This window comes from Lipotes vexillifer, unplaced genomic scaffold (genome assembly GCF_000442215.2).
Source record: "Lipotes vexillifer unplaced genomic scaffold, Lipotes_vexillifer_v1.1 scaffold1226, whole genome shotgun sequence".
In the NCBI taxonomy this organism is placed as follows: domain Eukaryota; kingdom Metazoa; phylum Chordata; class Mammalia; order Artiodactyla; family Lipotidae; genus Lipotes; species Lipotes vexillifer.
This window is the reverse complement of record NW_006784227.1, coordinates 249,829-271,306: the sequence shown is the minus strand read 5'-3', so window position 1 is coordinate 271,306 and position 21,478 is coordinate 249,829. Positions and strand designations below refer to the sequence as shown.

General features: G+C 38.0%; 1 protein-coding gene across 1 annotated transcript in view; it reads left to right on the top strand.

The window, feature by feature from the left end:
- The window catches only part of COL12A1 (collagen type XII alpha 1 chain), a 118,780-nt gene that overhangs the window by 20,978 nt on the left and 76,324 nt on the right, over nucleotides 1-21,478 (top strand). Inside the window, exons 11-20 of the mRNA XM_007456595.1 lie at nucleotides 146-418; nucleotides 2,073-2,345; nucleotides 10,683-10,955; nucleotides 15,837-16,103; nucleotides 16,567-16,759; nucleotides 17,842-17,963; nucleotides 19,761-19,910; nucleotides 19,992-20,111; nucleotides 20,214-20,378; nucleotides 20,949-21,095. Coding sequence (XP_007456657.1) covers nucleotides 146-418; nucleotides 2,073-2,345; nucleotides 10,683-10,955; nucleotides 15,837-16,103; nucleotides 16,567-16,759; nucleotides 17,842-17,963; nucleotides 19,761-19,910; nucleotides 19,992-20,111; nucleotides 20,214-20,378; nucleotides 20,949-21,095 — 1,983 coding nt within the window. The remainder of the gene's footprint in view (nucleotides 1-145; nucleotides 419-2,072; nucleotides 2,346-10,682; nucleotides 10,956-15,836; nucleotides 16,104-16,566; nucleotides 16,760-17,841; nucleotides 17,964-19,760; nucleotides 19,911-19,991; nucleotides 20,112-20,213; nucleotides 20,379-20,948; nucleotides 21,096-21,478) is intronic.

Genomic DNA, 21,478 nt, shown 5'->3' with positions numbered 1-21,478 from the left:
ATTTGGATTCTTGTAAGTAAACCCCAGAATGGTCAATAGCAGGCTATAGACTTCTAAAAAGAAAAAAAAAAAAAAAAAACAAAAAAAAAACTAGTGTTTTATTTTTCACATAAAATCAGTCAACTTATTATTTTTTAAATTTCAGTAAAAGGAGCACCTCGAAACCTAAAGGTGACGGATGAGACTACAGATAGCTTTAAAATTACCTGGACTCAGGCTCCGGGGAGAGTCTTAAGGTATCGAATTATCTATAGACCAGTTGCTGGTGGAGAAAGCAAAGAGGTTACCAGCCCAGCCAATCAGAGGAGGAGGACGCTGGAGAACCTGACTCCAGACACAAAATATGAAGTATCTGTAATTCCTGAATATTTCTCAGGATCTGGCTCTCCGTTGACTGGAAATGCAGCCACTGAAGAAGGTAGAGGAAATATGCTCATCATTTGGTAACAACTGAAATCTTAGACTGTAGGAGCAGCTTTGGACAACTATGCAGATGCTATGGGCCATGAGACACTTTGTCTCAATTATCTGAGTATCTTCGATGGTAGTCCTATTAGACTTGACTTACTCAGATATTTGACTCACTCATGACAGCATTTATCGGTGTCAAAAGAACCTGAATGCTATGAGATGGTCCAAATATTCTTTTAAAATAATATTATTAAATATTCTAATATAAACTGAAGGATGACTAGGGATTAAAAATCAAACCGTTACGTACCATTGAGAGAGATTACATATTGTTTCTTCAGGGAGATTTAAGAATATTAACATGTTTTTATTTAAATGGAATGGTTAGGCTCCTAGGATAGATTCTGATATTAGTTGCAAATTATTAATATTTAATGTGTGGTTTCATTGAGGAAAATTAAGACACTCTTAATTTTCACTTTATTCCTTATCTGTAAGTTTTTAAAAAATAATAATAATTACATATTAGCAATAATGAAGTTATTAAGCATCTATTTGTATCAGGTTCTGTGCAGAGAGCTTTTCATATATTATCTCATTTAATCCCTGCATAGAATCGATGAAGTTGTTACTTTTTTATCCTAGTTCTACAAAAGAAATTGAGGCTAAGGGAACTAAATAATAGCTCAGAGTCCTGTTGCTCATCAGTGGTGAATCTGAGTTTGTGGACTTTCTTGCCCTTGTGCAGACACTCACGTTCTAGCTGGGCCTGCGTCACTACTTCCCTCCTGGTGCAGCCTAGCTAATTAGCCTCTCCTGCAGAGACACTTTCTCTTTCCACCTGCTCTCTTCCTCCTCTCTTCTCTCTGGGAAGTCACTTCTCTTTCCCTCTTTCCAGTTGGGGACCTAGGGCTCTTTGTGCCAGGCACCAGAAAAAGACCCAGTGACCCTTCATCTTTCTATTTTCTGGAGTTAGAGTGGCTGGCCATGTGTGCCTGGTGGGGAGAGTCATAGACTTGGGTGCCTTGAGACCCTTCAGAGACCACATGGCCACTCTACCAGGAAAGGCATGAAAAGCCAAACATAGTTGCAAAGAGATGGGCAGCCCTTGAGTTTTATCCAAGACTTGACCTCGTTTGGGCTGTTTCCTCTCATATATTTTTTCTAGGGACGGCATTATTTTTATCATTTATCATTTTTATCACATTGGTGCATTTCATGGCCATCACATTTAGACGTTCATAGCATTATGCTAACAAACCCTTTTTATTGATAATTTCTTAAGCAGAGTTAAAATCTCCATTGTGATACTAATCAGCACGTATACACTTTATAGTGCGTTGTTCCACTTTTAGAGAAAACATTGAAGTTTTTTACATGAAAGATTCTAACATGAAAGACTTTAGCATGTGTAAATACAGAAGAGGAGTTAGATGGCTTTTGCTTTGTTTCTACTGGCACATAGGGACCAATTTAGAGATGCTTTAACTCTTCTGGCTAGTCAATAGTTACAATAGCCATAATCTCACCTAGGATATAAATTTGATTTCATATATACTTTAAATATACTTTGTTGCTATATATATATAAAGCAACAAAGTATATTTTAAGTCATTTTATTAAATAATGAGTTTTGATGTTGTTGTTATTTTTTAATGAAGTTAGAGGGAACCCAAGAGATTTAAGAGTTTCTGACCCTACGACATCAACTATGAAATTATCTTGGACTCGGGCACCAGGAAAAGTGAAACAGTATCTCGTCACATACACCCCCGTGGCAGGAGGCGAGACTCAAGAGGTCACTGTGAAGGGAGACACAGCCAATACTGTCCTGAGAGGATTAAACGAAGGGACACAGTATGCCTTATCCGTGACAGCCTTGTATGCATCCGGGGCTGGAGATGCCCTTTTTGGAGAAGGGGCAACGCTTGAAGGTAATTACCGTCATATTTTATAGAAATCCCTGAGCTTGCTTGCGATCGCATTTAGGGAGCTGAAAATGTTTTCCGAGAATGGAATCTGGGAATGTGCGATCCTTTTTCTTAAAAGGAATTTGTATTGAAAAATAAGTAGTCATAAAACTGCCTCTTATTCAGAGACGTAGAATGTAAGCTACTGAAAAAATTAAATTTGGTTGGGGAGAAGTGTATTGGGGAGCTGAGTGCATGGTAAGGCCGTAGAAATGTGTCTGCAATGCCATGGGCTGGTTAAATGGAGAATAGGTGTGTGACACTTGGGTGGGAAGGGGCCTTGGGAAACATTTGCGGAGGAAGAGGGTTTGGATTGCCCGAGGTAACACGGCTGCTGTCATCACCCAGGAGCAGGCAGAAACCTTTTTTGACTCTCAGCCTCTTTTCATGCACCATGCATATAAGCATTCATAATAGCTTGAAAACTGTGAGAATCCAAGTTACTGTTTATTTGTTTTCTAAATGATCTCTAAAATTCAGTTCAGTGTTGGAAGTTCAAAGTTAATGCAGTACTTAGGAAGAACCATCAAGACCGGAGCTGTTTCCTTGGTTCTCTGGAGTTCATTGTCAGAGGGCTTTGTATTTCTTAGGCTCTTTTGAACTATAATGGCAGCTTAGATTTGACTCACCACAACCACAAAGTAAGTCCTGTGTGAGAGAAAATACAAATTTAACTGAACCACAATGAGAATGGATTGTAGTGTTAAAAAGAATTACCGTGGATGGTTACAATGATGACTCAGTTCCGTAGTTGGGGGCCTCAATGGGAGATCAGGTATAGCTTTCCTTTTGTTATCACCGTCTTTTCTATGACTTATTTGAAATAATTGTAGGAAGAAAATAAATCCGAAGTATCTTTTGTAATGTGAGATCACAGTGATATTAGGCAGAATATCCATCAAATTTAGTGAATCCAAGAGCTTGGAGGACTGTATATGTTATGATTAACAGGGACGAGGCCTACAAGAGGCAGTTTTGATTAAAACGACAAGACTTAGTCAAGAAATAAAAACAGATAGACAAAAACATTCTAATCAAAATTCTATCTCTAATAGTCATCAAGACTTTAAGTCCAATACTCTGTGAGATTTATTATTAAACGAAAGATTAAATATCAGTGCGTAAAGTACTGATTATCAGAAGAGTCCTGGTTTGGCTACCTTGCCATGTGACTTTGAAATAATCCCTTAACCCTGCTGAGCCTCAGTTTACCCATCTATAAAGAGGGGATGACCACTGTTCCCCCTTCCTCCCAGACTTACTGTGGAGATCAAATGGGAGAATGTAAGTGAAACGCTTTGGGAACTCTAAATAAAATACCCCACGTATATGAAATTCATCAAGGGGAAACAACATTCACTTTAGAACTGATATCTAAAAATACAGCTTTTGTAAGTATTTCAAAGATATTGATTGGTTACTCTAAAGTTTTGAAAATCATGAGAGAAATGGAAATTGCCTTAATTACGGAGACATAATCCAAACAACAAAAGCATGTGATCTTCATATCTGGGGCAACATTCAGAATTTCTGAGAAGATTGTCCTTTTCTTTTGACCTTTGAAGTTCTCTTTCTCATGTGCTTTCTACAGGCTTTCAACGTAGATTATTCATAGGATTTTTTGAGGATCAACTTTTGAGCTTTTATTTTTATAGAATAGTTGGAGATTATTTATATTTGCGAACATTTCTCCCTTATAAAGGATATCTTAGAAATAATTTAATAGTTTTACTTCTGTTTGTACCTTTTAACCTGCTGCAATTCTTCTGCATTTCTTACTTTAAAAATATATTTATATTCAGTCAAAAATCTTGATTCTAAAGATTAAGGCATCTTTACTAAGAATAATGTATTACCAATTTTTAGAAAATAAAATGCACATTTTAACTTAACAGCAGACATATACTACTGGGTGATGATTTTTCTAGGCCAGGTGTATAGCTAAATTGTTTATAATTTTATGCCTTTGCACATGTGGTATAGAAAACCTAACAACTTGTGTGCATGTGTGAGTGTGCACACACATGTATCTGATCAGAAATAATCTCGACGGAAGATGCACAGGTAGTCAAAGAAATTTAAAAATTACTGTTTCCCATTCCCTGAGAAGGAAGAAAGCTAGATGATTTGCAAGTTCCCTTTAAAAATATAGTTAATTCATAACTAAGTTGTAAGAGTAGATTTTTTTCCATTGACACCAAAGCTCTTTACTATAGTGAAGGATTAGAGAAAGTGCTGCCAGCCTGATTTTATTAACTTACTTATCTCATTGCATGATGTGTGGTAAACTTGAGGAATATGGGAAAGCGTAGTTGTGACTAAGTGAAAATAATAGATTTTTGCCCCTGGTTATTCTATTTCGTTTTATTATATTAACCTAGCCAAATCCACATACCATATACAGGAATAGGATATGATGGTAAATGCAGGGAATGGAAAGCCCAGAAACAGAGCCAGGCAACTGCTTTTGAGGGTTGCTGTTTTTCTAATCTCTTTTTTCTCTGGGGAGAGGAGGTGGTTAGAGCAGACCTTGAAGGAATGTTTCTTCCGTCCAGTGGCATGGCTCAGCCAGCAAGGGCATTCTGTGGGTCGAAAACGTTATAGATTGACTGAAGTGCATTCTATTCAATTAAAAAAGAATTAAAAAAAAAAATTAGTGTGGTCTACAACCATCCCTAACTTGAATCTGTTTCCTAGTGCTTTCTTGAAATGTCGCCAATGATCAGAAAATTCCCCTGTCCCTGGAAGAGAGATTTATTAGCATTGGCGTTGGGGAAGTTCACAGTTGGCCTCAGTACTGTATGAAACAGAATCACAAAGGCAGAGTTTATTACCATTTCAGATCCAGACTTCAGAGGGATCTGAGCACAAACTATTAGCTTTGATTAACATTGTTTCTTTCTCCTGTTGTTGTTAAAGTGGGTTTCATGTAATTTACTAAAACAGTGCTGTACATGTAAATGAACTTTAAGTCTTGAAAGAACTTTTGGTTGTCACTGTTAGTGTTTACAGAGAGGGAAACCTGCCCTTATAAACCTCGAAATGAGTAATGCCCATTTTAATTCAGAGATTTGCCACAAGTGAATGAAAATTTCAGTTTTGGAATAATACAGTTCTTTTATTTTTGAGTGTGTTTTTTGGCTATGGAAAAGATGATTTTTTCAGAATTTCCTTTGTTTCAGTTGCCATAGCAACTCTCCAGTGTCCTACACTTGAATGGCTTCCTATACGTCAAAGCAAGCTAACTCAGCTGACATTCTGTTACAATGAGGTTTTTAGCACATCACAGGAATTCTTCTGCAAGATGCTGAGTGACATGGGGCCCCTCCAAGGGGCCCCTCCAAGATGGACTAAATAAGGCCTCTATGTTATCCTAGATTTACTGCTGTCTCATAATTTGAAAAATCATACATTCTAGGTATAACAACTCTGATGTTTCCAGGGAACTTTAGCACAATCACCAAACAGTAATTCATATTTTCTTTTCTGCAAATCAGTGGCTTATCAGAGAAAAATCTATATTACATCAGAGAGGTGACACTTACGGAAGAAATCTCACCTGGGCTTTGAGGTTGAAGGTCCATTTAATTGTTTAGGGGTTTTATAGAACTATGTGCTGCTTAAAGTAATTAAGTTAACTGGTCAATAGTGAACTTTGTCCTTTGGAATGGTGACTCCAAGTCGTTGGTTGTAAATCAAGTGTGTTTCCACATGAACGTTATCCAGAGCAGGTCTTCTGTATTCTGCTGTGGAAAGTTGGATGACTTTGAGCTGGGCTCTAACGGAAAAGACAAATTGATTCAGAAGAGGGTTTACATTACATTTTCAATTTAACTTCTATTTTTGAAAGTGGTACGAGAAACTCAATGAAAGCCGGCTGGAACAATCTATAAGGTGAAAATAGAGTTTCATTTCATAATGACTAATATTTCAGTTATCATCATTGGCTAATTTGTGTATAATTATATTTGAATTGGATGACGATTCGCTTTTTAGAAAGCAAATGGAAAAGAGCTAAGGAAATGTAGGAAAGTTACTTAAATGAGGCCTTAGTTCTTTGGCCTCATCTGTGGAAAAAGTAGAATCAACCCCTTGTGGATGTTCAGATCATGAGAAATGCACCTGTCTAATTACTTGCCTCAGCAGCACAGAGATGCATGCACGCAGGCACCAGAAATGATGCCTTTTGAATATATGTGAGTATGTTCTGTAATCAGATCAGAAATACTGAATATCAAAACTTCAAAAACTGATGAATTTTGTTTGTTTAAATTTATGACAGAAAAGCATTGTTATTCCTTGCATCTATCCTGGTACTATACTGGGCAGAACAGAGTAGAAGGGAGAACTATTGAGAAGGAATCAAAGGAATAGAGATGAAGGAATGCTGTCATTGCAGAAGATGACTTGTTTGAAACGATTGCCGGAAATTCTATTCCCAGAGGTAAAAGTTATATGCAAAGTGCAGGCATATGGTTCGGAACAGCAGAAAACAAGTACCATGAGATTAAATTATAGAAAACAATGTCACTTAGGTAAAAAACATGAACAAACCCAAACATCATAAAGCATATATTTGTAAGTCTTGGGGCAAAGGGAGAAGTGGAACTCAAAACAGGCGAGCCTTTGCTGGTGCAGAAGTGGGTCCACGTTTGGGGAAACGTTGAGACAAAGTGGCAAAAAGTCTCCTGGAGTTGGTTTCTGCTCACTGCCACTGTTTCTGTGTCTTCCCCTTTTGAAGAATGGTAACCTTTGCTGGACAGAGGCTATATACTGGTCTTCTCACATCTTTCTTATTCCTCTCTCTTTCCTCCTCCTTCCCAGGTACACTAAAAAGAGACTCTCGCAAACCCAATCCAAGCCAAATAATCTCTTTCTGTAGCTACTGATGTCTGAAGTTCCATAGTTTGAGGACAAAACCTACAATTCAATATATTAAACCAAAGCAAATGCCTGGCTAGGTAACACTTGGGTCAAACCTCATTCACAGGAAAATGTGATCAACGCTTCAAGAAGAAGCATGCATTGAGAGCTATTTCCTTCTGACGCAGGATAGAGGGGAGGAGACAGCGGTGAACATCCCACTCATGTTATGGGATGGAAAGTGTGTGATGAGAGGCTTCAGTCAACTTCTCCGTTCTCCGAGGGTCAGCCTTGGGCACGTGCCACTACCTAAAGAGTGACTTGTTGTGTGTGGCCATAGACCCATGCTATATAGGAGCCATCGCGCCGTCCCACACGGCGTCCCTGTGTCCGCCAATTTTGACCAGCTTTGCTTTAATCACACTGGCCTTTATTTCACCACACCTGTCTCTCATTTCAGAGTGAAAGCGAGTGTGAGGGTTCCTTCCCACACTGACCAAACAACTTCCAAATAAAAGCCCCCAAATGAGAAAAGGGTAGAGAATCGTGGAGGAATTAGGATCACAGAGGAGACTGAAAAGATTTTTAGAAAACATCAGGGCTCAGGCACACCTCCAGATACTCCAATTTAATTGATCTGGGCATGGCCGAGCCTTTAGCTCTCTGGGTGATTCTGTGTATCTGATCAGGTCCAGTCCAATTATTGCGTTGCTGAGGGTCCCAGGGCCCCAGGAGGTGATGGCCTGCTCACCAGGTCCCCAGACCAGCTTGGCCATTTGGCCGCCTGCCAGTCATATCACAGGGTGCTGCTTTTTTTGTAAGTTAATATTTGGCCAAGCCAAGTTTCCATTTTTTAAAACTTCAGGGGTTATAGGTCTGATAAAATAGACTTGTCACGAGTACACCATATTCTCAAGATTCTTGGTTGTAATGCAACAGCTTGAAAACCCAACTCCCCCGCTTTTTGGGGAAAAACGGTTTTTCAATGCATTTTACAACAGTATAAACTTAATATTTAGGATTATTTTGATCAAATTGACTGATTGACATAACAAGAAACCCACTGAAGCAGTTTATCTTTTCAATCTTGGCTTCTGATTTGAGGTGTCTTTTTTCTTTCTTTGGATTCCATATTTCTTTGTCGTGAACATGCAATGTTGCAGTACCAGTGCCTGCCAGTAATGCCTTTATGCGCGAGGCAGAAACTATAATTTTTTGAGGATTTTTTTCTGTGATTGAGAATTTACTTAGTGTTCACTTGAATTAGTGTTGTCATGCCATTAACTGGAACTCAGGAATATTTTTCAGCTAATATTTTATTTGAATCTTAAAAAGTGGTTTTACAGATTCTTTCCAGGACGTTGACAAACCTTGCAAAGGCCTTTACTGCAGTTTTACTAATATTTTGTTCTAGCTTTCCAGGTCTTGAGAGTGTTAACATAGTTGATTAAAATCCATGGGAATACATGTCTCGTGAGCTAGGCTTCTTTTGTTTGTAGCCCAGAAGTATCTTTGTGAATGTATTTTTGCTTCAACCACAGTTCCCTTCCTATTATTTTCTCACAGTGAAATCATTAGCCTGTGTTTGTGAGATTGATGTCGTGTTGCCATGGAAATAAACAATGTCACAAATTCGGTGCTATAGAAAGCAGGGAGAAAAACAGGCTGAGAAGCATAACCTTTGGGAAAACTAGAAACTAAAATTATTGTTTGTAAATTACTGCAGTGTTAATTTGGAAAATAATTCCCATGTTCTAAGCTAACTTTGTCTTATACTTTTCTGGGAATGTTATTAATGCAGCTCATTAGCTCACTTAATTTCAGAATCACTTTCAAGTACTTTCAAGTATTATTTCACCACAGTTGTTGCTAACTGCAACTTAGGAAATTTAAGTGAAGAGGCACATATGAAAAAAGGATGTGGTGTATATCAAGCAAGGAAACATGCTGCAGATTTAAAACTTAGAGACCAGTAGTTGGGCTGTCGATGATCAAAACAAAGTAAAAAGCAAAAAAAAAGAAACCCAACAACCAAGTCAAACCCAACCCAACCCAACCCAACCAAAGAAACAGTTTGTTTATGTTCCTGTAAATAGAGAAGATGTAAAGATGTGTGACCATTTAAGTAGCAAATACAATTAAAGAAGACCTTCAAATGAAGATTAGCCTCAAGTACTGGGGGAAGGAAGTCAGTATGTTCTTGAAAATAAATATTCTAGGTTGCAGTGAAATATGTAACTAATTTCCCTCCAAAGATGAGATGTCCTGTCAGCAGTTGAAGTTATTTATAATGGAGTTAGAATTTTCCATTTCATCTTGGGGTCTGGTAGGATGCCCAGCTCCCATTTTATTTATTTTTCCCTCTGTAATCTACCATATATGATAGGTTTTTGTCCACTAAGATTTCTTTTGCATTTACTGTTATCTTTATGTACTGAAATTTAAATAATTATGAGTATTTTAAAGATATTCATTTTTACTCTGATTCAAGTGAAATAACAGTCTTCAACATTCTTGTAGCAGCGTTATATATCATTTTCTTGAATACACAACAATTACTGGTAAAATGTATGCTGTAGAAGCAGATAGTTTTATATTTGTGTCATACTGTGGCATAAACCCTAGTAAAGGTAGCCAATATAAAGTGACCTGTATATTTATCGTACATTTAAATTATGGAAAGTTAGGGTTTTATTGGTAGACATCTGTGTCTCCTATTAAGTCAAGGTTGCTGTATTTTTCCGTTTGGGTTGTACTTTTTTTTTTAGTGAGAGAGCCAAAATTTAGCAGCAGGCATTTTCGATCGGCTAGAACAAGTGGTGTGTTTTATTTTGATGACTAATTGCTTTTAGATTTTCCAGAAGAATTGGTGGTTTTTAGTTTCCTTAGGGTTAAGCTATAATTGAAATTTTGCATTGCTGCTTTTTTAGCTTTGTGAATAGAGTTTCCTCCCAAAAAGGATTGTTGGAATTAAGATTTGCAAGTGATATGAGATTGTTGGAGTTATTGGAAGTGGTATGTTGAAACTGAGTTATTTAAATAAGATGAGAGGAAAAGATGATGGTGAAGAAATAAAGATCTTTGTGCACAATAAGGAGAACCGAACTGTAAAATTTGGGGATTTAGATGCGTTCTTTTCCTTTGGAATTGTTTTTTAGGCATGTACTTCTTCATATTTCGATGCCATTCTTGTCCTGAAGCACATTTCAATCTGATTGGACATATGGGGGCCAGGGTGATAGGCAGAAATCAGGTATAATTCTAAAGTTTAATCCCATCTTCTGTTCCACTGACAGAATAGGACAGACAGCTTAGAAGGAAGAAATGGGCAACTTTAGACAAACTGACTCCAGCAGATCAGGATGTCTACTAGGATGAAGGAGTATTTACATGTATAGTAGACATTAAAAAATGATCCCCCTTCCATTTCTATTCTAGAGCGTGGTTCACCTCAGGATTTGGTTACTAAAGATATCACTGACACATCGATTGGCGCTTACTGGACATCTGCTCCAGGAATGGTTCGCGGTTACAGGGTCTCTTGGAAATCGCTGTATGATGATATTGAGGCTGGAGAGAAGAGTCTTCCTGGAGATGCAATTCATACCATCATAGAAAATCTGCAGCCAGAAACAAAATACAGAGTTTCAGTATTTGCAACTTACAGTAGCGGAGAAGGAGAACCTTTGAGTGGAGAAGCCACAACTGAATGTAGGTAACATTCCGAGGGGGTTTGAGTGTGTTGGTGCTACCTAATAGCTATCAGCTCATGATAACCACTTGCATTTTTTCCTTATGTGACAAATGGGGACTAAAAAATTAGGACCTTTAATGAATGTGGTGCAAATTCAGGTTTGTTTTGTATCTAAAATTATATCAAAGTCTGAAATATTGAATCCCTTCCAACTACCTACACAGTTGACCCTTGAACAATGTGGGGGTTAATCTGAGTATAGTTTATAGTCGGCTCTGCTTATCTGAGCTTTCCTCTGCATCTCAGGAAAAAACCAACCTTGGATCATGTAGTCCTGTAGCATTTGCTAGTGAAAAAAATCCGTGTATAAGTGGACCCTCGAAGTTCGAACCTTCATTGTTCAAAGGTGAACTGTGTTTGTCTCTCTCTCAGTCTCTCTTTCTCTCTCTCTCTCTTTTTTTTTCTGGTGGAAAGATCAACTAGATAAGAAGCTCAGCTAGTATAAAGATCAGAAGCTATGGAGACAAAGACAATTCAGACACATTTATAACTATATTACCTTGGGCAAGTTCTTGAACCTTCTTTGAGCTCAGTTTCCTAATGTGTAGAATGTAGCCTCAGATTGTCTTGAGGATTAAATGAAATAACAGTGGGCAAAGCACCAAGCATAGTGCCTATATAGCTACTTAGAGAAGGTTGATGAATGATGTGGCTATTGAGACTATGATTGTTATACACCCAAGACTAATCCTAGATTATTTTTACTATGTTTGGGGAGGCTAAATCAAGTCTACTCAGGTTTCTGGAGGCTAAAATTTACCTTAATCTCATTAATATTCTTTCTTGTGAAAAATTTTGAATCACCCTCTCATCATTTATTATCAGGTGGCTAGTGAGAGGCATGTCGGTATTTCTTAATTGTCTTTCCTAAAATGTAATTTGTTAAGGATGGGCATTTCTAAGTATTTATAGGAGAAAAGTTTATTCCTATTGTTTGGGAGGATTTTAGGAAAAGGGGAAAGATTGGGGCACCCTTGCATTTCCTTTTATTAGAAAGAATTGGAGGAAAGGGGTGGTTTTTCTGCCAAAGGAGGAGAGAGGGAAACACCATGAGCAATTTCAATGAAGTCCAGTATCCTGATTTTAGGTTGTCCTTCAATGAAAATCTTTTGGTGAGTTCTCTGTTTATGGCCATTTTAACTATGATATTGACTAACCCAATTTCTAATATAAAGCAAAACTATCAGAACTTTAAAATTAGTCCAGTTGTTATGTTTAATGAGCTTAAAAATTTGATGACTTTGTCTTTTTTCCTTTTGTATTTCACCTCTCCTCTACTGTTATACTCTCAAAATTTTTTTTTTTTTTTTTTTTTTTTTTTTTATCACTGACAAACTCAGTTGGATATGTCTAAGCTTAAATCGGTGTCAAAATTAACCGGATTAAAAAAATCAAACTCCTGATAGGAGATTTAAATACAAGAAAGGGCATATTTCTCAGATAGTCACATGATTGGTTTCCAGGGTAGTGATTGAAATCTTGTGTCTGAATATATTGGCTGATATAGTTTAAGAAGCTGGCCCAAATTCATCTCTATTTCTCGTAAATATTCACTCGTTGTAAAGAGAAGCCGTGTTGTAAACTTGGGCCACATATGGCACATCTAGCTAAATTTATTTGTAGGAGTGAAGATACAATTCACGTGGCTGAGAAATTATCAAAATTTATATATTTAGAGGGAAACTTTTCCCAAAGATTCTCCTCCATCATTTCTTCTTGTGAAAAGATTGAGTCCTCAGATATTTATTTGGGATTTAAAATCTCCCCGAGGATATGTTTTCGTCCAAAGCAAGTACATTAGCAGAAATCCTAGATAAACTTTCATCTCTAAGAAGCTGAGCATCTAAGACATTTTCACTATTTCTTGGCTAATTGATTGATTTAAAGGTGAGTGAACAGAAAAGCCTCTTTCTAACTGTGAGCATGCTAGGCAGCAATGAAAGTACATTTTCTAGAGGGTGTGCCAGCTGCTCAAACAGCTAGGCAAGTAAGATGGAAGACAGGAACCTTTCTTTGTTCTACTACCATTTTGTTGTTGTGTTTTGCTTTGCTCTCCTTGTGGAAAGTGAGGTAGCTTAGAAAGTACTTTGAGAAATCTGAGTCAGGCGTAGTATATTCAGGTGGTGGATGAGTCCTAAATGGTGCGGATAACTGGGTCGAGTCACTGGGTCATGCTCTTAGAGTTTCTTATAAACTTCCAAGGAGACATTTTGGAAATATTTTCAGGAAATATTTTCTGTTTTCACCTGACACTCAGAGGCATGCTATGCAGACTGTTGATACAATGAAAACCATGAATTGTGGCTAGAAAGCCAGCAGATGGGAAACTTTCTACTGGCCCTCCAGTTATGGCAGCAGGTTTAGCAGAGGTACAGTGGGTGTTGGAAAGCATCTTGTGAGAGTTACTAAAACATGAAAAGAACTTAGAGTGGGAGTATTAACAGCATTTTATAGCATGTGGCATACCTATGAATGGAGTGAAAAATCTTGCTTTTTCCTTATGGGAAGCCAACAAGGATTTTTTTCCCCTCCTTAAAATCCAAAGTTTCCCATTAAAGCTAAGACGAGATATGTTGGACTTTATTTAGCTTCAATTCCTCTATTTTAAAGAATTAATTAAAAATTGAGATCCTTGAAGCATTTCAAGGTATGAAGTACAATATTTGACTGTTATTAACATATTTAAATTTGGGAATATTTTAAAGTTTGGGATCCCACTCTTTTGGGGACATAGGTTTCTTTTTAGATCAATACTCGTAAGATTTAAATGTCCATTTTTCTCAATTCTGAGTTGTGTGAAATTGGTTTGAGAAATTTGTGTAAGGGAGAGATGTCCTTTTCCACTGAACAAAAGTTGAAGAGATGGAAACAAGAGGTCAGAAAACATATTTTAGCAGAACTCTTTCTAGAAAAGTGTTAGACACGCATTGATTTATTCAACATTTGTAACAAATAGATTGTTCTGTGTGCTATTTTTTCCCATACTCTTTCCAAAAACCTATGTAAGGTCTTTACATTTTTTGTTTGAAAATATATATTTTTTCTTTGAATAATTCACTTACCTGGAGAATAGTAATAGAGAATTGAGGATTAACTAAATAAATTTTAATATTTCCAGAAAGTAATGGGATTGGCTGAGAATTCTCTTACTTTCTTTAAACCCTAAAATTAAAAAATTGCAACCAATATACTCTTAGTTGAAATTATACTTGCATCTTTCAGAAAACTAATTTATAACCATATATTGAATTTCTTTACCTATTTTGTCATTCTTACCTTTGCCCTCTGTACATAGCATATCTTTTGCTTATATGGCTGCTGTCAAGATTTTCTTTTTATACTGATTTTAAGTAATTTGCTTATGATGTGCCTTGGTGTAGTTTTTTCATGTTTCTTGTGCTTCGGGTTCATTGAGATTGTTGGATCTGTGGGTTTATAGTTTTATAAAATTCGAAAATATTCAGGCCATTATTTCTTCAAATATTTTATTTATTGCCCCCCACTTTCTTCAGATACACAGCTCACTGCTGTGCTGTTCAGTTTGTCAATCTTTTGTCTTTTCTTGTGTTTCATTTTATTTTTATTTATTTATTTTAAAAAATATTTATTTAATCTATTTATTTGGTTGCACCAGGTCTTAGTTGCAGCATGTTGGGCTCCTTAGATGTGGCAGCACATAAACTCTTAGTTGCAGCACGTATGTGGGATCTAGTTTCCTGACCAGGGATCAAAGCCAGGCCCCCTGCATTGGAAGCACGGAGTCTTATCCACTGCAACACCAGGGAGGTCCCTTGTGTTTCATTTTAGATAGTTTCTATTATCATGTCATCAAGTTTGCTAATTTTTTTCCTGCAATTTCTAATCTGCTCTTAATACCACCCTGTGCATGTTTCATCTTAGACCTTGTATTTTTCACCTCTAGAAGTTTGGTTTGAGTCTTTCTTATTTGTTCTATGTGTTTACTTAACTTGCTTAACATTTCTTCTACCATCATTAGCATATGGAATATAGTTATAATAGCTGTTTTAAGGTCCCTTTTGAATAATTCTGTAATATGCATTATTTGTAGTGCTGTTTCTTTTTTCTTTTTCTTTTTTTTTTTTCAATACGCGGGCCTCTCACTGTTGTGGCCTCTCCCGCTGCGGAGCACAGGCTCCGGACGCGCAGGCTCAGCGGCCGTGGCTCACGGGCCCAGCCGCTCCTCGGCACGTGGGATCTTCCCGGACCGGGGCACGAACCCGTGTCCGCTGCATCGTCAGGCGGACTCTCAACCACTGCGCCACCAGGGAAGCCCCCCCTGAGATATTTTTATGTGTCAGTTTCCTGTTCCTTTGTGCTGATAGCCTTACATGTTCACGGCAGTCACAAAGGATGGTGTTAACTGCAGTCGCTATGGCTAGTCGTTTATGCATTGTTCTTTATTCTGAAAAGATTCAAGGAATATTTCTGACCCTGTATTCATGATTTTTAGTATTCTGCACACTGTAATTTCTACAGGAATTCTTTACAGATGGAAATATAATAAAAATTCTAAAAGCTCATCTCCAGAAATGGGTGTTTTCTTTACTAAAGTCTCTGGAATGCAAATACGAAATCCTTGCAATATGAATTCCCATTTTTTAGTTATTAGCCAGTTAAAGAGAAAACATCTCACTGTGACCTCGCTGAGATTAGGCTCACACGCCATCTTGAACTTAGGAGAGCTCACAATGCTAAGTAAAGGAATAGTGTACGTATTTAAGAAACCACACATAGCCTCTTGTCACGTAAATGGGGAGGTGGACATAAACATTTTCTTTCAGCACAGTATACATTGTAATCTTCCTTTCATCTCACAGTATCCGATGATTCGAAAACCTTGAAAGTGGATGAAGAAACAGAAAACACAATGAGAGTTACCTGGAAACCAGCACCTGGGAAAGTTGTCAACTACCGTGTTGTGTATCGCCCCCGTGTGGGCGGGAGACAGATGGTTGCCAAGGTGTCACCTACTGTCACCTCAACAATGTTAAAGCGACTTCAGCCCCAGACCATGTATGACATCACAGTTCTCCCAGTTTACAAGACAGGAGAAGGAAAGCTTAGGCAAGGTTCAGGAACAACAGGTATAAAACCATAATAATTTTTTTGGGAAAGTGTGTAATATTTTAAAGGGAGATTTCAATACATCTGCTTCATTTGTAAATGTCTAAAATGGAGTCTGTAATAAATTATACTATAATAGTTAGGTAGGATGCCTAATTAGCATATGATTTTTACCAATCTAGTTCCTGGTAAAATGATTCTACATATTAATGTTCTAATGCTAATCTAATCTTCTGAATTGTGAGTACTGTTTGTACTTCCACTTGGGTAGCACTCTATTATTCTGATTTTTATTGGGTATTATAGCTTGTGCTTTCTGACTTAATCCTTTTTATAAATGTATATTTTGAAGTATTTTGTTTGTGGTGATTGCCATGCATATCACTTAGATATTTTGAATTCAACTTATTGTTGTAGGGGCTTAAAAAAAAACCCCAAAGCCTAGGCTTATGGATAATATTTTAACATCTATTATCTTTACAGCTTCTCGATTTAAATCACCCAGAAACCTCAAAACATCTGACCCAACCATGTCAAGCTTCCGGGTGACTTGGGAGCCTGCACCTGGGGAGGTCAAGGGTTACAAGGTCACATTTCACCCCACGGGAGATGACAGAAGACTGGGGGAGTTAGTGGTTGGACCATATGACAACACAGTTGTTTTGGAGGAACTTAGGTAGGAATGAACTCTATTACGTTTTTGTTAACAGATTGTGCATTCCACACATGATCACGTATGTGTCTGTTTGCCGGCAGAGTATTTAAAATCGGCCAAAGTTGCTTTCTCACTCTTGGTGCTGCTGAAGCTGAGGTTAGGGTTCAGAGACTCAAATTTAGGCCTGAGCAGTTGTACTCTTTTAATGACTTTTGTTATTAAGTGATCAGGGATGGTGTTTCTTCAGTAACACCCTGCTTTTTAAAAATTAACATCCACACTGCACGATTTCACCAAAAGCAGCTTATCACCAGCCAGCCTTACGGGAATATAGGAGTCCCCATGCCTTCCGGAAAGGCCCAGGTGACTGACACTGAGATGCGAGTGTGCGTCATCTCCCAGGGTGGGCTGCAGGAGTCAGGGGGCAGGCCTTTGCTCTTGGGCTCAGCTGGGAGGATTGGGGAAGGGGGGCTGATGCACGCTCTTGCCGCAGACTGTGTGGTGGGAAAGAAGGAGGTTTGAGTTGGAACAGCAGCATTCTTCGCAGTAAAAAGAACAGGCTGCTGTGCATTGCCTGGTGGAAAGTTGGTTTGTTTCAACGATTCATTCAACAATATTGAAATCTGTATAAATGCTTGATATTTACTTTTATCGGAATAGGGAGGATGAAATTTATTGAGCCTCCTACGTGCCAGGTACTGTGCTAGGTGCTTTATGTTCCCTTGAAAGTACAACATTTAAATTGTCTTCTTAAAGCCCATCACTTAGAAGCAATAAGAGTGAAAGCCCGATCCTTCCCTGACTGGCTCAGTGGGAAGGTGTGGATTCTACACCTAATGGAAAGGCAAGGTGGAAATTGGTGCCGTGAACCCCTAGTATTCTCTAGAGTGCTGGCGGGCTAGTTCCCCTTGATACCTCATAGTGTGGGCTTAAACTAGAACGTGAGGGAAATTAGTTTCCTTCGTCTGCAATGTTATGTATTATAAGTTCCTCTGAATGAAAGTTTGTAAATCAAGTTGAATGTTTATAACAAAGAAAAAAAAAAAAAAAATGCTACCACTTGAGGTTATTATGCATACAGACTATATATTTTAACATTTCAGGGCAGGTACCACCTATAAAGTAAATGTTTTTGGAATGTTTGATGGAGGAGAAAGTTCACCACTTGTTGGACAAGAAATGACAACTCTCTCTGACACAACTGTAATGCCAGTTTTATCCTCTGGTAAGAAATTGGGTTACATTCCCCTAGGAAAAGTCGGTATTTTGCAACTTTTTTCAAATATGAATTGTCAGGTGGCTCATACCATGAAAACTGACTATTAAATTTTACACTAAAATTTATTTCAGTAACATATACTTAAAAAATTCTTCAAATATCCAGCTAAGCACACTTTTGCCAACATTTTTTAAGGCTTTCTTGTCAGTGTTGCATTAGTTACATAGTACTGTATTATTTAAAGTTGAGATTTTACAATGATAATATACCTTATCTTTAATCTTTAAGATACATTATCCTTAATCTCTTTCTAATGATTAAAATGCAGTTTTATTTTGTTAAAGTCATCGTAAAAATGATTTGTCTGGGCTGAGCAAGCAGCACTTTGTTCCGTAAATAGGTGGGCAACTAAGACTTGGGAAGCAAAATGGTAACATAAAGCCCTCATACTTTTCTGCTCCTGCCACGACTACAACTTTGATACGCATGAAGCTAGTTGTGAACATCCTTCCAGGTGAGGGTGGTGGGTAGAGTTTGCTTCTAAATGTTTTAATCATTTGCTAACAAAGAGTAGGTCTTGGCAGATCAGGAGCAGACTTGTAAAGCCTTAGGTGCTTGGAATAGTACTTGGGAATCCTAATTCCTGATAGAGCGTCCAATATGCAGTGACGCCTTTGGAGTGTGATGGGCATCACTGAATCTTTCTCAGTGAGTTTTTGTTGTTGTTGTTGTTGTTTTGTAATATAAAGATCACATGCTAACATGGCAAGAAGTTGAAAAATTTGTAGCTGGTAACATAAGCTCCTGGAAGAGAAAGCGTTTGAAAACATGGATGTGGATAAAAGAAGTGAAAGGGTCAACTCTTGCTGTTTTGCATTAATGTTCAATTGTTTCTCTTATGATGATGTTAATTAACTGACTTATATTTTTATTTTGTAGCTTGTGCACTGAGGATATTGGGATAATTCTCTCTTTCCAAAGCACCCTAGCTTTGTATCAGTGTTTGTGCGTGTGGTCTCTGTAGCTCTCAATCTGTATACTTGTTTGTATCTTTTTTCTAGATTGTCTTCCTTCTCTCTTGGTTTTTTAAATGTGCAGACCTCACCAGCTGTATCTACCTGATTGTTATACATAGTAGATGATTAAGTTAAATAATTAAAAGCTAAATAATAGCTATCAGATTTTTAAACACTATATCTTTACTTCAAAATCTTCTAATTTTAAGAGTTATGTGCCTAATCCTTCATAATATGTGTAATACTGGGGGCTTTAATTAATTTAAAAGATATTTTTGGCTCACTGAAACTTTTTCTAGCTTACACATTTTAACAGTTCATCTCATACTTGTCTGCTAATGACCGTTGAATATTTAGAAAAATGCAACATCCAATCTAGATCACATTAAAAGTTTTATTAAAATTATTATTGTCTTATCGTTAGATGGCTGTACATTCCCACTTATATTTTTTACCTTTTGGGTTTGTGAGCTCATTCAAATTTACGATGACGGTTTAAGTCTCCGTGTTCTATGATTGCGGCCAGAAATATAGTCAAAGATGAAGGAAAGATGTTCCACTGAAATAATTATTGGAGGGATGGACGGTTCCTATGACTCTTATTTGAGGTTAATAAACCGTATGGACATGTTTTCAAAGCCTTCAACTCCAAATTATATCGCTGAGCCACAGAACTGAGACAGTTAGGCGACACTGAGCCCCCAGGGGGTGGCAGAGGCACGGCTAGGAAGTAACCCGACAAAGAATGTGCTCCTTACTTTGTGCTGTCTCACGATTGCTGTGTCAGGGATGGAGTGTCTCACCAGGGCTGAAGCAGACATCGTGCTGCTGGTGGATGGGTCGTGGAGCATCGGCCGGGCCAATTTTAGAACCGTGAGGAGCTTCATCTCCCGTATCGTGGAAGTCTTTGAGATTGGCCCCAAAAGAGTACAGATTGGTAGGTGTGACAACATTGAAGGCATTTAGACGTCTTCATCATGCTCTTTTATACATGCTAATGCCAATGGTGTCCTTTTAGCCCTTGCTCAGTATAGCGGGGACCCCAGAACAGAGTGGCAGTTAAATGCTCACAAAGACAAGAAGAGCTTGTTGCAGGCTGTGGCAAACCTACCTTACAAAGGAGGCAATACCCTCACAGGTGAGTCAGATGCTCCAGCGCGCTGTCAGCTCTCGCTTTCGGTCAAAGCTTGTGGCTGAAAAATGATGTGACTGATTGATTCTCTTTTAACAATCCCACTAGGCATGGCTTTGAATTTCATTCGCCAACAGAGCTTCAAGACCCAAGCTGGCATGAGGCCTCGAGCTCGAAAAATCGGCGTTCTCATCACTGACGGAAAATCACAAGATGACGTTGAGGCACCTTCAAAAAAACTCAAGGATGAGGGCGTGGAACTGTTTGCTGTTGGTAAGCATTGACGAGAATTGCCACGCCCCCAGGGGTGACAGATGTGCCGAGGATATTTTTGTAGTTAAAGATATTTTCTGAAGCATGAAAAAACAAACAGACACACTTGCCCCATCACATTATTCATCAAAATAACGTACCAGGAAGTTCATTCACGTTTTTCTTTTCTCCTTGTAATGGGACGAAACTACATGGCTTCTTGGAAGAGAGTAATGAATCAAGAGGACAAATGTACTACTAATAGGATTCAGGAAAATTCTTGTTTGGTTTTCCACAGCACAATGTTTATTTTTGATATCCATTATTTCACTTTCCAGGAAAAACACTGAAGAGACACTTGTTGGTGGGGAATCAGTGCTAGAAGCATTTAGAAGCTAAACAAAACAGCCTTTAGTTTATATTATTTTTTGTTTCTATTTTATATATGTAATCATTTTATTATTCAGGAAAATCATACATACATTCTAGTTAACATTGAATATATAAGGGTAGCCCATGAAATATTTGCTTTGTTCCATTAATTTTTTCCTGAGACATGCTTTTAATTTGTGTATATCCATTTTTCCCAAGGTATTAAAAATGCTGATGAAGTTGAGTTAAAGATGATCGCAACAGATCCCGATGATACCCATGCATACAATGTGGCGGATTTTGAGTCCCTCTCCAGGATCGTGGATGACCTCATCGTCAACTTGTGTAACAGCGTCAAAGGTCCAGGTGAGGTTAGCCCAGGGTTTCTCACCCTCAGCACTATTCGTATTTTGGTCCAGATAATTCTTTTTAGGATGGAGGAAGTGGATTCTTTTGTGCGTTGTGAGATGTTTAGCAGCATCCCTGGACTCTTCCCGCTGGATACCAGTAGCATCCCCTGAGTCATGACAACTAAAAATATCTTCAGAATTTGCCAAATGTCTGCTGGGGAGAATACTGCCTCCAGCTGAGAATCATTGATTTAGTCCCTGATATTTTTCTGATGGCATCAAACTATACATGACTTCTAGCTTATTTGAGGATACATTTTGTTTATATGTGCCTGCACCACACACACACACACACACACACACACACACACACACACACACACACACACACACAAGACA